This window comes from Corvus hawaiiensis, chromosome 14 (genome assembly GCF_020740725.1).
Source record: "Corvus hawaiiensis isolate bCorHaw1 chromosome 14, bCorHaw1.pri.cur, whole genome shotgun sequence".
Classification (NCBI taxonomy): domain Eukaryota; kingdom Metazoa; phylum Chordata; class Aves; order Passeriformes; family Corvidae; genus Corvus; species Corvus hawaiiensis.
This window is the reverse complement of record NC_063226.1, coordinates 14,819,123-14,835,638: the sequence shown is the minus strand read 5'-3', so window position 1 is coordinate 14,835,638 and position 16,516 is coordinate 14,819,123. Positions and strand designations below refer to the sequence as shown.

Here is a 16,516-nt window from a genome sequence, read left to right as displayed (position 1 = left end):
TTTTTGAATCTGGTTTCCTGTATAAGACTAAGGGAAGAACAGAACTAGTTTGAACAAAAAGCACCAAAAATCAATTCATACGTTTGGTAGCAGCCCCTTTTCTTAAAATGCTGCCCTTTACTCACAACCATCCCTCAGTTCCCCCCACTGGAAATTCCTCCTTGGAATGCACTTACTTGGAGATATCAGTAAGCCTTTGTGTCACCAAATGTGTATGACTGACTGCTATGTTGGTTTTGTTTCCTTTTAAAACACAAGAGTCAGTTTAAAAAGGTCTGGAGTGCACAAAAGTGTGTTACTCCCGACGGGCAGAGTTCATGTGGAGGTCCAATGTGCAAAAAGGGGAACACTAAAACTTTACCAGCCTGAGACGAAATTCAGGTAACTTTTCTGGGAGACTGCTTGCTCCAAAATAGCCCACTTTGTGTACAAATTTTGTTTTCTGTTGTTTTGATTCTAACTGTACAGTCTGTGAAGAAAAACAGGATTGTATTTAGGAAATAGTTGATTTCATCCGTCACTGCTTCTAATATAAATAAACAACCCACAAGGCTCCAGATATTGATTTATTACTTAGATTAGAAGTGCTAAGATTATGCAATCCCTTTCCTGATATCAGGAACAAGGTGAGAAGCTCTTTACTCTTTTCAAGCTTGCACTGAATTGTGGGTGAAAAACAGAAACCTTCTAGGCCTTGGCTTCAGCCTCTCCTCAAGATTCCTTTCTCTTCTTTTGACCTCTGTGATAAGGCTGAAAATCAGCGTCAGTACAGAATGACTTCACTGTCTGGGAAGTGCTGTTACACTCATCACATCCCACAGAGATCTTCGGTGGGTGTTTCTTACTGGAATGATACAAAGGAGTTGCAACACGAGAGACAACGAGAATCCTTTCAGTCAGATTTGGTTTTGAGGATACTGTGACATTTTGTTATACAAGGATCATTTTAATTTTTGTTTGAAGACTCCTCTCAAAGTTTGCAAAGACATTTTACACATCTTGTAGTGAATGTCGGCTTCCTGACCATAGACTTCCTTGTCTTAACTTCCTGTTTTAAAGCCTTTGGAAGTATCATACATCCTCAGGGAATTACTAGTTAACCATAGCTTTATTTATAAAGAGCAAGTAAATCTGTTTCTGCTTTGCTTTCAAAACAGAATGTTTGGAGTCTTTCAAAGAACTGGTTTAAATGAAAATGTATCTTATGACAAACAAAAGAGCATATTCTACATCAGTAAATCCTATGAAAATCAGGCAGGCATTTGCATACCTGTAGCTGCAGGAAAGGTTTCCCATGGTCCTCTTTCTAAATCCTCCACAAACAAAACAAGTCGTATTTGACTCTTTACCTGGACACCCTGTCTGTAGTAAGTATAATTTTTGGACTCATTATTCTAATGATAACCTGGCAGGTTATATTTTTTCCTTAATCATAATTAATCAAAATTTGTTTCCAACTTTGCTGAAATTATTAGTTTGACCTAGATGTTCATCCTTCTGAAACAGATAAAGTATTTTGTGGAGCATCCCCAACAACACCACTGAGGCCTGGATGTCAGTCAGTGGTGCCTGGCCTGGGGACAGGAGCAGACAAGAAAAAGTGCAGGCATTGGGGTTCCCCACAGAGCTTCTTCCTGTGGCACACAGGGCCAGCTTGTCCAGGGCTAAGAAGAGGTTGATGAGGCAGTCCCATGGCTTGGTGAGATCTCCAGCAGGTAGGGCATAAAGGAGGAGGCAAGGGAGAGTTACACTCAGCAGAAGTGCACAACCTGAAGCACCTGAAATCCATGTGGGAGCAAGGACATTCAGTCTGCAGCAGAGAGATGGAAGCTCCGACTTGTTAGAGGTACTGTGAAACTGCACCTGGAAAATGTGAGACTTGTCAGCCTAGAAGAGAGATGAATACAGTAGTAATGCAAGGAATCTGTGTTGGAAATCTGTGTTGCAAAACAAGGAGTGGCATAGAGAGAGAAGAGAGAATGGTTAACGAATGCAAAAGTCAGGGAACATCATACGGAAATACCAGGCAGAATGCACGGAACATACAGAAGTGATTTCCACGCAGCAAGAAGTTAAGACTGTGTAATGACATCAAGCTGTAGATGCTGGAAGCTTATAGGACTAAGAAAGAGAATGGATTTCTTTTCCATTGTTTATCAAGAGCAGAAATAGGCTACTTCTAGCTAAAGGTCTCTAAGCTGCAGAAGTCCTCATTGGGAACAGCATTATCCACTGTGGCCATTCCAGTGCTTCAGCTGGCTTAGGCACAAGACATGCTTCCTTACCCACATACTCACTTAATTCAAAATCTAAGACTATAAGAAGTACAAAATAGCTGGAATAAATTACAAGTAGGTTTTCTTGCCCATTTGTTGTTTATGACAAAGATTTAGAAAATAGGCTGTGTCAGTGTTCTAGTTGGAAAAAAAAAAAAAATTGTGGCAAGTTGGTTTGCCCAACCTTTTCTAAGTATTTAGGGAGTTTAGATCAAAAAGGTAATCTGCATGAAACAGATATGGCTTGGGGCATCTTGTGCAATCCAGGTTCTCTCATTAGTGATGACGTAACATTAAGAAAAACAATGGGGTTTGAAACAAATTAAAACAAAGTGAGAGTATAACAGACTGCCCCAAGTGTCATAAAGTCCAAACAGCAAAACCCACACAGTGATTCAGCTCAGCCTCTATCCAAGGAAGTGATGTGCTTTTTGCTTCTCTGAGAATTATTAAATATTACATCCACATTGCATATGCAGTTGTTGCCAGAACATTTTCACCTCCTGCAAGGTGTTGTCTTTTATGGAAGCAAACTTGTTACCAAATATAGCAATGACTAAGTAATGTATGCCAATTTCGTTTTTTACACTCGGTCCCACTCCATATGGGGCGGGGGAGGATCCTGCTGGACTTCTGCTCGGCATAGATGGAGCATAGCATGTTTCCTCTTCCCTTACACTTCTTATTAAGAAGTGGTGTTGTCAGAAGCACGTTATTTTCTTCTTTGCTGAAGAAGCCTTAGACTCGAAAACAGCTAAAACCATCTGGCAAACTCTTGCATGAATCATGGGGATATTTGTAGCCTCTGGCTTTTTGAACCGCACTGTGAGTAATCCCAGTTGCTCTCGTCAGCACTGCTGCTGAAACCCGTTTCTTGTGTTCTGAGTAAAGACCAAAGGGGCCTCCGACTGGGCCTGGTGGTCTCCAGACTGTCAGGAGGCAAAACTGGGTTACAAACCTCTGTTCCAGCCTGAAAGATCCGGGCTGGCGGCCTTGCTGCTTCCAGCTGGAGCCTGCCCGGGAGGCTGTGCCCAGGGGTCGGGGCTGAGGTTCCTGGAGTAGCTTTTGCCGTGCGCCCGTAGGTCCGCCTGCCCCGCGGCCTGTTCCGTGAGCCTCGAAACCGTAACAAGCCCCCAGCGGGGCCGCGCTAACCGAGCTCTGCCCGCAGGCCAGGGTCCCGTGTCACTCCCTCATGAGCCTGCGAACGCCGGGGTCACCTCGGGACGCGCCGGCAGCACTGACCAGGACCAGGACCCGGGTCCGCGGCCGCCCCCGCCCCTTCCCCGGTGGCGTCACGGTGGCGGAGTGAGGGAGGGAGGATTGGGCGGCCCTGGCGGCGGCGGCGCGGGGCTCGCTCCTCCCCCGCGCCCTCAGCCATTTTAGCAGCCGGTACCGTCGCCGGTACCGTTGTGATCTCTGCCGGCAGCGCCGGGACTGGGCGCGGTGAGTGCGGGCTCTGCGCGGCGGGAAGGCCGGGGAGGGGACGGGATGGGATGGAGTGGGGTGCGATGGGATGGGGCAGAGCCGGTCCGCTCCCCTTGCTTCCCCTTCGCAGCATCTGGGGAGCGGCGAGGGGCGGGAGGGTCGCCCCGCGCACGAGGGGGGCCCGCGAGGCTTCCGGAGGGGCCGAGGCGGCCGGGTCAGCCGGGGAAAGAGCGGGGGTTACACGGGGTCAGGTCCGTCCCCGGGGCCGTGGCTCCGTGGGGGACGGGCCGAGAGGATGCGCCGGGGTTCGGCGCCCCGGTACGGCTGGGCAGGAGCTGGCCCGGCCGCTGCCCGGAGCAGGTGGCGGCGGGGAAAGGCCGCCTGGAAGTGCCGCGCGGGGGTCGTGCTGGCGGCCCGGGGTGAAGCCGGGCGGGAGCGCCCCTGCCCGCCCCAGCGCCGCCCCGAGCCGGGGCTCCTCTCCAGGGCTTCCCCGCAGCTCCGGGGCAGCGCCGGCGCCTCTCGCCGTTCCCCGTTCCGCCCGCAGTCCGAGGGGCCGAGCGCGGTCGCTGCCGCTGGCGGCCGGACCTGCCGCCCGCCACTTTCCCGCTCCGCGCCGGGCGGGAACTCATCCCCGGCCGCTCCCTGGGCCTGCCCGGTGCCCTGCCCGGGGCCCTGCCCGGTGCCTCGGCGGGGCTCTGGCCTCCCTCGGAGCCCTCCGGCCCCCAGAGCCCCCCCACCCCCCGCCCGGATGCAGGGGAGGAGGCTGGGCTCGGGAGATGGGCTGATGCTGATCAGGAGAGGTGATTCACTGCTCAGCGCATGCTTCTCTGCTCGACGTCACAAAAGCACCTGTTAAAGGAAGGCAAGAAACTGGCTGAATATTTTTGTTGTCGTGTTCCCCTGTGATATATTTTGCTTTTTGGTGTTCTAGAACATCCCTTTTGTGGATTTTTGAAGCTTATTTGAAAAGCAAGTGTATGTGCACTGCCTGGCTCCCCCACCCTGGCTGCACAGACCTCTCCTGATTCAGTGCTGCCCTTTGCCCAGTCCCTTAATGAAATAATTGTAGCATTTAACTTTATAGTGTATAGCATTTGGGAAAAAAAAATAAATGTGAAACATTTACGTTAGGGAAAAAAGGAGTGATAGTACAAAATAGTTCAGTGAGGATGCTTAGTAAATATAGATGGAGGTTGCAGAGAAATTTGGTGTCAAGGAATGTTTTATAGAAAGTAAATGGATGGTTGAAGTCCCTGATGGTGGTAAAAGATGATTGTCAGGGTAAGGATAATGTTGGTCCTTGCTTGGTTATGTTTTGCATCTTGGAGTGTTGCAGCATAGAAATAAGAATATGATTGGTGTTGTCATTTACTATTATAGACAACCTTGCAATTGTAGCCTTGCTAATTTCAAGTGCAAAGATGAGCAAATAAAGCTGCAGATAGACCGTAGAAACATATGGGTTTTTTTCTTTAAGTGATACTTTTTGAATCTTTGGAATTTATCATCTCAGACTAACTGTGAAGTTCCACAGTCTCTGAAAGGACGTTTGATTTCATGTTTTATTTCTTCTGCTCTTTGTGCATGCATACAAATTTTGTGTTTTAATACAATTCTACAGAAGCCTTAAATATTTCCACATAAAAGTTATTTTGGAAAATACTTAATGCATTTATAACATAGTTCTCATTTCTTTGTATTTACCAGTTCCCCTTCATTGTCGTCTTAAACTAAAGAACTGTATAAACTTGAAACAGACGATGTCCCCCCGGAGCCTGCTATGGTGGGGGTTTCGGGAGGTGTTCATTATTTACGTGTTTGCATCTCATGCATACGTCGCTCGTGTGTTACCTTTAATGCCCTCTGGAACATGCACCACCAGCAATGGCACTGCCCATTGGCTGCTCATTGAATAATCCAACAGCAGCAGCTATAAATTTTCAGCATAATAAATTAGCAGAGTTCAGCAGGTGACAACATCTCCTAACACAAGGGCGATGCCTCAGCCCTTCTATAAAACCAGAGGAACCACTTTGGAACAACCTACTATGGCAAGGTTTTGGTTACAGACATATGCCAGGTGATGTAACGGTATATATCTATATATATAAAATAGGTGCAGTCTTTTACACTGTTGTAAATGAAGTTAATACTCAAATTAAATACCAAACAGCAGCCTGAGTGAAGTAAACATGCAAAATATATTGAAGTTAATGATAAATAGAGTTAGGTAGTTAACATGACAAATGAATGAGTGCTCATTTATAAGAAAACTCTTCTGAGTAAGGCATTACTTAAACTAAAAAAGAGTTGGAGTTAATCATTAAGGGAAATCTCATTGTATACGCAAATAAGCATGTGGTCACTGTGCTTCAGGGCATTTGTTTTCTCAGGAGAGAGGGAAGTTGCATGGAAGGAGCAAAGCAATTTCCTGAGAAACAAAATTTATGGTTTTGTTCCATTTGTTCATAGATTGGATTGTTGTTTAGATGGTGCAATGTCTTCAACCTTTTTTGTGGAAGGCCTATCTCAAAAGCTGTCCACGCTGTTTAATTTTCCTACCTTCTGGAGCAACTGCAGAGTGACTGCTTTGGTGTTCATCTTTGTTCTAAAGTCTCCTCCTCTTCTCCCTGTAACTGGGATTGCTGCCCTTCACATTTCTATTTGGAATAGGCTAGCTGTACAGAAGGGAAGCTTAAGAAAGTATTCCTCCTCTGCTGGTAGAGCTATGTTTACAGTGGATAGGGATTATTAGTACTTTGCTGTTGCTTTTGTTTCATTACTGTTTTTGCTGCTGGTGGGGGAGGGAAATTCGGATTGCCCATAATCTGCTGGCACTCCTAGAAGCTGTATGTTTCTTCAAAATGTTGAGCTCTGTAGGTAGGCACATGCACGTGAATGCTGAGTGCAGCACTGGTTACTCCTTCTGTGGCCACTCACTAGGGGTAACCTGCATTGCACTGAAAGTAGAGCACACACTGAAGTGGTGTGACGGGTTTCTCCAATGATCTCTGGTGCCTGTGGAGCCTGACAACACCAAGGCCCTTTCTCACACCACTCTTTGCGGTCTGAGTGGTGCATGGGGAGGACCTTGCCTTAATCCTGGACACGCTGGAGCTGAGAGTTGGTTTTGCTTGTTTTATATGGACATGAGCTAAAAAGATACTGCATGGAAGATGATTTGGCCAGTGGCCAGTATTGCCTAGGAGCTGCGGTCTGTTTCCTTCTCTGCAGAAAGTACCTAGTGTGATCTGCATTGGGATCAACAAAAATGGTTGGGCAGAACTTAAATAAACTACAGCAGCTCTGCTTTCCCTGCCCCACTTTTATCAGGGCTATCAGTTCCTACCTAGTACTGCATATGAAGTGCACTCATAATCAAGATACAGCTTCGATTGTGTGCCAGGTGTGCATAACATTATTTACCTGACCAAGTGCGTGAGACAGAGGTTAGGAATGAGTGGTGGGGGTGGAAATTCCTCATGCTGTTGTTGTTGCCCTAGATAGGGAGCCTGTCTCCAGGTTACTGTGCTGCTGCTGACCTGTGCCACCATAGCCCAGAGTAGCTTCTGAGTCAGGACTGAGCTGGGGCTGACATCAACTTCTTATTTACTGTGAGGGTGGTGAGACACTGGCCCAGGCTGCCCAGGAGGGCTGTGGATGCCCCAACCCTGGCAATGTCCAGAACCAGGTTGGTTAAGGCCATGAGCCTGCAGAGCTGCGATACATGGAGTGTCTGAGTGCAAGGCCTGATGGTACAATTGTCTGGAGAGTTACTTAAGATGATCCCAAATATAGCAGAAACCTCAAAGGCACATTGAACCATTTTTAAGTAAGGAAATAAATAGCACGGGCAGTGTTGGGAAATGGAGGGACAGAACAAGCAAGGAAAGGTGATTGTGGGCATGGGACTGGGAGGGATGGGAAGTGTTTTCCTTTAGCCATTATGTTGTCAGGTAGTCAGTTTGTATAATGGATGATTTTTAAAGTTTGAGTGCATGAATTGCTTAGGATGGATGTGAGGTTGGAGCAAATGCTGCCACTTCAAAAAGTCAGTGTGCATTTTATTTGCTTTCCATTTGGAGTAACAGCCGTGTAATGTGAAGGATGTGAGGAATTGTTTTCCTTTTTTTTTTTTTTTGCTTCAGATAGAACTAAGCTCTTGGACTTGCCCCTGAAATCGAAGGGTATTTTTCATCTCAGTAAAGTGATTTTAAGGAATCCTAGATATTGAGAAATTATTTTTTAAAAAACAAATTTTTGCGTGGGTTTTATAGTACAGTTAATCAAGGGATATTGTACGTCTGGGAGTTCACCAGGCTTCAAGGTGAGATATCTTTATCTCCACGGTAGAGATAAAGTGATCCACCAATTATCACAGAATTAAGAGTCTCGGATTTAAAGTGATCCAAGGTGGATCCTTAGTTAGCACTTTAAATCTGAGACTTAAATCTGTTATACTTGAATACCACTGTTGTTCAGTGAGGACAAAACTAATGAACTGGGATTTCCTTCAAAGTATATTGATGTGACTATTGATTCCTTATAGTACATTACTGCTTCATCAGTAGAGCATCTTTTTTTAAAAGCATACTTGTAACTTTCCTTACAGGTTTATATTTCTTTTTAAGTTCTTACTATAAATTCATTGGTCTGGCAATGGCAGCTGTTAAGTGTCAAAACCCAGAGCAGAAGACCTGTATGCACATCTGTTTTACTTGAAACTGTAATGATGCTGCAGCTCATCTCATGATTTTTGCTCATCACTTTTGTTAGTGTACAGGGAAAATGCCCTTATTTCTAAACACTGATAATCAGGAATGTTTTATAGCATAGGTGTATGATGGCAGGTAGAATATTGATATAGATATCAATTTAAAAAATAACCTATGCTTGAAAGACTCTGAAATTAGAAACAAGTTAACATTGCAAGGACAGACTTAAAATAGCACATTACATCCCAGTACTTGTTCTCTTACAGCTTGTACTAATTAAGAGATGTTTGAATTATCATTTTAATGACACTGAAGTGGTGTTCTGTTCTAACTCCCCTTACTACAGAAAGTAATATTGTAAGTGAGCAATACCAAGACAGTTACAGAAATGCTTGTGTTCAGATGATTTCTTTTTAAAAAATGATTTAAACTTAAATGAATGCTTTATTTTTAAAATACTTGTTGATGACACATTTACCCTACCCCCTTCCTTTGCTGTAGTATAAGCCTGTTCAACATGTAAAAGTTTTGACATTTAGTTAATGGTTGTGTTTGGCAAAAGTACTTGTTAGATCTGTACAGCTGACCTGGTTTTTGTTTGGGTGTTTTTAAGCTATTTTACAAGACAGTGCAACACATTTTAAAGGGAAAGTAGTAGTAGTATAGTGTATTCTGATCTTTTTTCCACTTGGCAATGCACTTCACCCAATTGCATAGCATTTTAAACTTCATATTCATTAAGCACAATTCACTTATATGCTAGGGGACACAGAAGTGGATTGAAGTAATGTGAAAGGATAGCGCTTTTTTTTTTTTTTTAACTGTTTTTGCCACATTATAAGCTATAAGAGGTGCATCCTGCACCACACCTTCACTGACATTTTCCTTTGTACATGCAGTGGCTCAGTTTCAGCAATTCAATATCCAGTTTATACAGCTGCTTGTTTGGCTGTTTGCTATGTAACTTTAGAGAAGTAACTGGAGTGGCAGTAGTGCCTTTAGCTAAGGTTCTCACTGACTGCTGCTTTTCTATGGCAGTCTGTGAGTGTGCTGTGGGTGCATGGCTGGGCTCTGGTGCTGTCAGCAGTGCCCATTACACACCCACGTGTGGTTTGGCATCACTGGGGTTGGGGTTACTGGGGAGTGAGAGCTTGAACACTTTAATTTCTGTGCTGAAATTTTTGACCTTTAAACATCACGATTCAAAAAAAAAAAAAAAGTCAATAACCCACATGCTGATGATGATTTCATGAAGTATTTCCTCCCATCCCCAAATAGTTATTTTTAGCCATGCCTCTGCTCACCTTGGCACTGCTGTAACTGATACATCCCTTGTATCCACCTACTCAGCTCATTGTCAGAGTAGCCCCTAAAACAGCTGTGTAACTGTCCTTCTTGGTAAGTGACCCTAAAGGCTTTTTAAGGGCCTTAATTGCAGAAATCCTGCTCAGAGAAGAAAAATATTGGCATAGAGAGGAACTGAATAGATTATAATACTAAGTATGTAATACCACAAAGAGAAATTCTCCTCTTTGTTGGTAGTTTTTAAGCATGTTTATTTTGTATTTCCCAGTTCAGGTTCTTGGAAAAGAAATACAAAGCAAATAACTGATTTCTGCGGAGCACCTGTGTGCCCTAAGGCACTTCCTTCACAGCTGCCAGAAAATCGTTGTCATGTATCACAGGAAGAACAGCCTTAACACTTGTGTTAGGTTTGCTTCAACAGTGTGCTAGTGCAAGTGAATTTTTACTATCCTCAGTTGCACAGATGCTTTTACAGACAGAAACACTGCTGTGCTGATATATCTGATAGCTTTTCCTGTGATTGTTTTCCAACATGTCCATGTTCTACTGTGGCACCCAAAGGCCCCTGGCTACAGACCCTTGGACTCTATGCCCAGTGCAGGCAGCTCTCACCATGAGCCTGCTGTAGCCACCAGAGGAGCCTGGTGTCCTTCATTCCATCATCTCTCTGTTCTCCACACACACCTGTTAATTCCTGTGCTTGAATTTTTTATAGGAGGTGTAACATAAGAGATATCTTTTGTGGTTCAGGATAAAATGCACTGAATAGCCTGAAAAAAAGTGAAAAGCTAAAGGTGTGCTGTGTTTTTGGAGACTGAGCAGCTGAGTTGCCCATCCAGCTTACTCAGCTCAATAGCAAGCCTCCTATTCCACAGTGTTTGCTAATATAAGAACTTTCTCAAAGTAAATACATTTTCGTGTTCATATAGTGATTGCTTATCTGGCTACAAGTCTTGATTGGAGATGTTATAATTTACAAAACAGTAATTTATTTATTAGGTCTGTTTGTGTGCACTAGGAGCCACTGTACAACTGGAACCAAAAAGAACACTAAGAAGGATGTATTTAGAGAAACATTAGACTGTAAATAACGAGTACTGTCAGTTCCTCACAGTGAAATACAAAGAGCACTCACTGCTGTCAAGTTAGGCAGGTACTACAGAGTGTTTGCTCTAACTTCACCCTGTGTTGTAGTTCACCATTTTATTGCACATATTTATGGCAGGTAGCACATACAGCAGAAGGAGTCTTTGCATATTTAAATGTGTGCTGACGTCAGTGTCCTGTTGAGTGGGCAGGGCTGAAGGAAGCTGGTAGGAATACATGGAACCTGTGTGGTCCTTGCTGGTAAGAGGGTGCAAGTATCTGTCTGAAAAAAAAAAAAGGCAGATTGATGTAACTGATCAGATTTACTGAAACACTTCACCTTGTCTAAGTGATCCAGTGAGTACTTTGTTGTTTCCTCCCCAGCAATCATATGTGCAATAGTTTTGGAAAACATAATATTAAGTTCAGTTTACCTAAAGCACATGATAAGTAGAGTACACAGTGAGTCATTCTCTTATTTGTCTTGGTAGCCAGAGGAGTTGAGCAGCCTATGAAATGTCACTATTTCAAATATGCCCGTTCAGTCTGAGGAGCTGGACACAGCGTATCACAGCTGAATGTTGGTTGGCTCACAGCAAAATCCCAAAAATTTATGAATGAGGGCATTTGTTTCATAGCTTAAGCTGACAACTTGGCAGCCAGCTACCATACAGCCACTTTGGATTAGGAAGATTACAAACTCCTAACCTTCCACGAGTAAAAAATTATGACTATTAAAGTATTTTGGAGTGTATAAAATTAATCTGCAATAAATTTTAAAAGTGTCTAGGTGTGGGGGTTGGGCTTGAGTTGGGGTTTTTTTGGCTTTTGGTAAAGATAAAAGGAGGTTATATATCATGGTACAGCTGCTGGTTGCCTTTTTTTCCCCCACTAATACACTTCCATGGACACACTAAGCTTGCAAAGGCTGCAGCCAACACTCTCACTCTGGCTCCTGGCAAAAGGAGGGGACAGCTTGGGGCAGCAACAAATAGGTAGAGGCTACTTTGTTCAGCAGTAGCTCCTTTTTGTGCTGTAGTTCTGTTTTCAGGCTTACTTGAAGTTCTTGCAAAGAACAGAACTGTGTGTCAGCAGAACTAAACCAAGGTGACCACTTCCTCCTGGCAGTGGTACTTTGTGGCACTGAATGGGGAGCGGTGTCAGACAGCCTGTGCAGCTACAGGTTGTGTGTGACCGGCTGCCTGCAGACTCTGCAGCCCAGGGGAACAGCCAGTGCAGCCCAGGTGAGATCACCACAGTCCAGATCTGCATTCAGTCACCTGCCATGAGCCTAAACTTGAAGACTCAGGGAACCAACCCCCTTGTTGCACTGTTCACTTCTCATTTGGAGTCTCACTTACACTGAGGTCATGTTTATGTCAAATCAGTGAAGTAATTTGTTGAAGTTCTGTTGTGTCCTAAAAATTGCTTTGAATACTAACCTTTCTAACCTCTTTTCTATTCCTAATATGGCACTTTTTGTTGTGGTTTTCTTACACAATGAAAATGCAGATACTAAAAGAATTGCAATACTGTATCGGTAAAATGTAGTTTTACAACAGTATTTTCTATAGCTTTGAATGTTATGTAGAAGAGTAAGCAGTTAGTGGTAACGTCAACTAACAGCAAAGTGATACAAAAATATAAAGAAAAATTAAAAAGAAGGAAGAGATCTTGGTTTGTGGTGTCTGTGGTCTTTTTGCACCAGATGTAGAAGTAGGAAGGATGGAGTAGTTTCTATCTGCTCACAATATCCTATTAGTTTGTCATTTTGCACATTACTTTCCATGAAGGCAGTTTTATGTGCTGCTTATTCATATTGTGTATTTACTTAGAGTAAATCAATACTGAACTTGATAGCCTTGATTTTGTGCCTTTGTTTGATAGGTGTGTTTAATTTTCATTATGAAAATGGATTATCTGCTTATTTCATAAGCATGCAAATACTTCTGCATTTTTATGAGCTCCTCTGTTTGAACAACATGGTCAAAAGTGCTTTCCTTATGAAATGTATTGCCACAGGCAAGAGGAACAACTGGAAGGTGAAACTACGTTTGCTGTGCTTCAGTAAAAAGCGCTTTCCTTATGGTCAAAAGTGCTTTCCTTATGAAATGTATTGCTACAGGCAAGAGGAATAAAACTGGAAACTGAAACTACGTTTGCTGTGCTTAAGTAAAAAGCAGGGTGAGATTGTGGGAGCTGGAACAGGCCTCAGAGCAAGGTTATGCCTTAGAAAACTATGCAGAGCATAGTTTTTTCCTCCTTATATACTACTTTTTGCCATTCTGGGATTGCCAGTTCTCCATCTGGCTGGTCTTTCAGGCCTGTTTTTCTTGCATGTCTTTCAATAACAGTACCTATGCAGAATGCTTTATGGTGATTGTGGAGTGTTCCATAAACTTGACTAGGAGCAGAGAGGATAAACACCTGGCAGTTTCTGTCAGGCATAACTGAAGAAAAAACCTCATTCCAGCCTTGAATGAGTTTGGGTTATTTGAATGCTCAAAGGTGGTTTGATGAATGATAATCACATACAATTATTTTTGACCGTTCTGTGTAAGACTCTGTCCTGATCATGCTACCACACCAGCTGTTTTCCCACCTTTCTGGGTCATGGTCTGTGTTCAGACATAGGATGAAAAGGTAAAGGGAAGATGTATTATTCCTTGAAAGGCCATGGTGGATAAGGTTTCTGTTGCCTGTTTCTGTAAGTTGATTCATTGGTGTTCCTCAGACAGAACAAACAGTTGGATAAATTTGTAATGTATTACCCCTTTTAGTTTATAGTTTTCCTAGGTAGCTGAAAATGAGAAATACATTGGTAACTTGCATAGCAGTAACTAGATTTATCTTTCAGAAAGGTAAGCTTTGAATATTTGGTTGCTGAAGTTTTACAGTTGAGGCTGTTAAAAGCAGTCTGATCCCAGATTTAACCAAGAGTACACATGAAAACTTTTTGTCTGGCATGCTTTTGGTGGCATGTTACATCATTCAAACTCCTGAAGGTACTCAGAACATAAAACTGAGGTGAGAATTGAAAATGATAATGTAATTTCTAGTGGTATCCCCTGACCTAAAGTACAGCATGTGAATGCCCTGTTCCATGTTTTCAAGGAGCAGGTAGTGTTTTGCAATTGTACGAATGGCATTGACAACCAACAGCTGACAAAGCTCCTATTACCAAGCCAGGAGAATTTTGGATTGAGTGGTCTGTTTGTAACTTAGAGGGCCTAGCACTTTCACTATTTAATGTGGGGTTTTTTTAGATTTTTTGTGAGTTTATCAACCTGCTTACCTAGAAACATTTGAATTGCAGTTGTGTTCAAAGTAAAGTGACTTGTTTTTTGTGTCTGCTAGTGAGCAGCAAGATTGACAATAACTGGAGAGTGGGCACTTAAATAACCCTTACTCAAAACTTCCAACAGGGAACTTTGTCCTCCCATCACTGTAAGGATCAATCTGATAGACTTGAAGTGGGGACCGTGTATTTTTAAGTTGAATTAGAAACATTTTCTGACAATGTTAGCTTTTTGAGTATTGTTGCATTTGTTATTAAACTAAATTACTAGGGTTTTTTAATTACGAGCATGAATTGTTGCGATACACTGTGTCATGCTAAGGATTTTTCTGTCCCTTTTTCAGAACAAAAAGTTACTAAAAATAAGTTGAAAGAATGGTCAACAGCATCAGTTTCCTCTTGAAACTTCCTTCAGAATTTGTCTGAGACCACTTTACTGTCTGTTTAGTCTAGGGCTGCACAGTTTTTCTTCTGCAGTTGCTACTGTGATTGCTGCTTTATTCATACTCAGAATTATCCAGTTAGCTAAATAAAAAGTCATGCCATCAAAGCTGTGTGCTTTGCTGCAAATAGTCACACACTTTTTTTTCTTCCAGACTGTCAGGATCTGAACAAATTCCTTTCAGGAAGCTCTGTGGCTGTGCTAGCGCCCGGCTGTCCTGTGTAGGATGTTTTGCTGAGGGGTAGGGCGTGGTAGGACCACTATAATGTGGTTACACAGCTCCTTGGCCAGAGCCGGTTCCAGCTCAGGCCTGGAGCATGTGATCCTCTACCCCTCTGCTGCTTTGCAAAAGCTACTTGGATATTCTGGACTAAGAACATCAAATACTTCTGCCTCTGAAACTGTACACCTTAAATACTTTCATGTCTGTAAATAAGTGTAATAAATGTGCCTGTACGTTTATTGGGGGGTGGTTAAGTTCAAAACTTTGGTGTTCAGAACTGTTTCAGAGGTATTTTTTTCCTGTGTATTTTTTTTTAGAAGTCTTGAATTGTGCTTGTTTCTGCTGTGTTCTCCTGTCTTAGTATGAATGTTTATGTTCAGAGTACTTCTGAACAAAATAGTGTTTCGAGCTGTTAAGTCTAAAAACTTGTATGTGCACTTTGCCTTGTAGGAGAAAATGTAGTGGGATTTGTTTGGTCACATCACTTCCTCTTTGAAGTGCAGATAAAAATCAAAGAACTGTTATGATACAGTAAGGCAGTAAAATTGCCTTCCTTGATAGAAAATGCCAAATAATGTTATTAACAGAAATGTACCCTAAGGATATCTCAGTCTACCATAAAGCACATGAAAGTAGCAGAAAGCAAGTTCAGTCACAAAAAGTTTAAAGTCAGTTCAAGCAAAAAGTTGCAGTATGTAGTCCTGTCTTGTTACAACTTGGGAATTCCACGTGTGGATCTACAGATGATGAATACTTAGAAATTAATCTAGGTATGTTTAGCTAGAAAGTAATGGGGTAGGTTCAACATGAACCAAGCAATAGACTGCTAAAGTTTTGCATTAAGACTACAGTAAAATTCAGTTCCTTAAACATACAAAAAACATAATCTCTTTTTCACTGGAAGATACTGTAAATCTGTGCAAAAGATTAAACTATGCTTGCTCCCAAAGCTCCTACTGTTTATTGACCCTCAAAGCATTTTTATTACACAATGAAAATGAAAAATAGAGATGACTCATGCTTGAAATCTCAGGGGCTACCATCTCAAATGACCATGGGTGGGGGCAGCTTTCTTTAACTTGTATTTTTTTTTAAGTGCACATCCAGTCATCTGTATATCAGAATGTCTGCAAGGAGAGAATTCCTTCAAAATGCAAATAAGAAAGCCTAATTTTTTTTTTTTTTTGCTTAGTCAAAAAAGGGAATAATTTACATTTGAATGTGAGCTCCCAAGAGAAAAAGGAAGGTGTGTTTTCCAGCTCTAGTGCTCTTCTTGTTGACTGTCCCCTCAGAATTTTGAAAAACCCATACAAGCCTTAGGAAAGTCTCTCCCAGCCTGCAGTACACTTTTTGGTAGACGAAAGACTACTAGTGCAGTACACAAGGAGGAACATTTACTCTGTCCCCTTCCTTTTTAGGTATGTAATTAATTTCACTACCTAAATTATGATCCATGTCTGAGAAGAAGGCACCCTAATGTGAATGACGAGAGATGATGGAGTTTCTGAAAAGCAGGGAAGGTAAATGTAAAATCAATGGTAGCATTTCTTGCAAAAGTGAAAGCTGAAAAGCCAGTCAGGCTTACAGAAGGAATAAAGAATTGTATTTAGAACTTCAGTCTGTTAAATTGCACAACAGTTGCTGTTGATAAGACATTTAAAGAGAAGTTCACAATCAGGGTAAGTGCAGCGAAAGGAGAAGCTGCTGCAGTCCATTGCTGTGCCCGGGTTGCAGCAGAGCACAGGT

At 42.7% G+C, this 16,516-nt stretch overlaps 2 protein-coding genes across 9 annotated transcripts in view; one reads left to right on the top strand and one right to left on the bottom strand.

Annotated features, from left to right (window-relative positions):
• Nucleotides 1-553: 553 nt before the first annotated feature.
• LOC125333329 lies at nt 554-3,834 on the bottom strand. Its single transcript, XM_048319192.1, has 3 exons — nt 3,670-3,834; nt 3,235-3,423; nt 554-1,887 (listed from the first exon to the last, which is right to left on the bottom strand). The coding sequence occupies exons 1-3, from the start codon at nt 3,832-3,834 to the stop codon at nt 1,441-1,443; spliced, it is 801 nt and encodes a 266-aa protein (XP_048175149.1). The 3' UTR covers nt 554-1,440.
• ACSL4 (acyl-CoA synthetase long chain family member 4) overlaps nt 3,616-16,516 on the top strand; it is a 38,703-nt gene continuing 25,802 nt past the window's right edge. For 5 of the 8 annotated variants that reach the window (XM_048319329.1, XM_048319325.1, XM_048319326.1 and 2 more), the window contains exon 1: nt 3,616-3,719. Coding sequence is in view for 2 of the 8 variants with exons in the window: in XM_048319324.1 (XP_048175281.1) it covers nt 16,263-16,290 (28 nt within the window). In the remaining 6 variants the exon portion in view is untranslated. Of the gene's footprint in view, nt 3,720-16,188; nt 16,291-16,516 lie in introns of those variants that run through there. The other 3 variants (XM_048319324.1, XM_048319323.1, XM_048319322.1) reach the window with 2 other exon arrangements.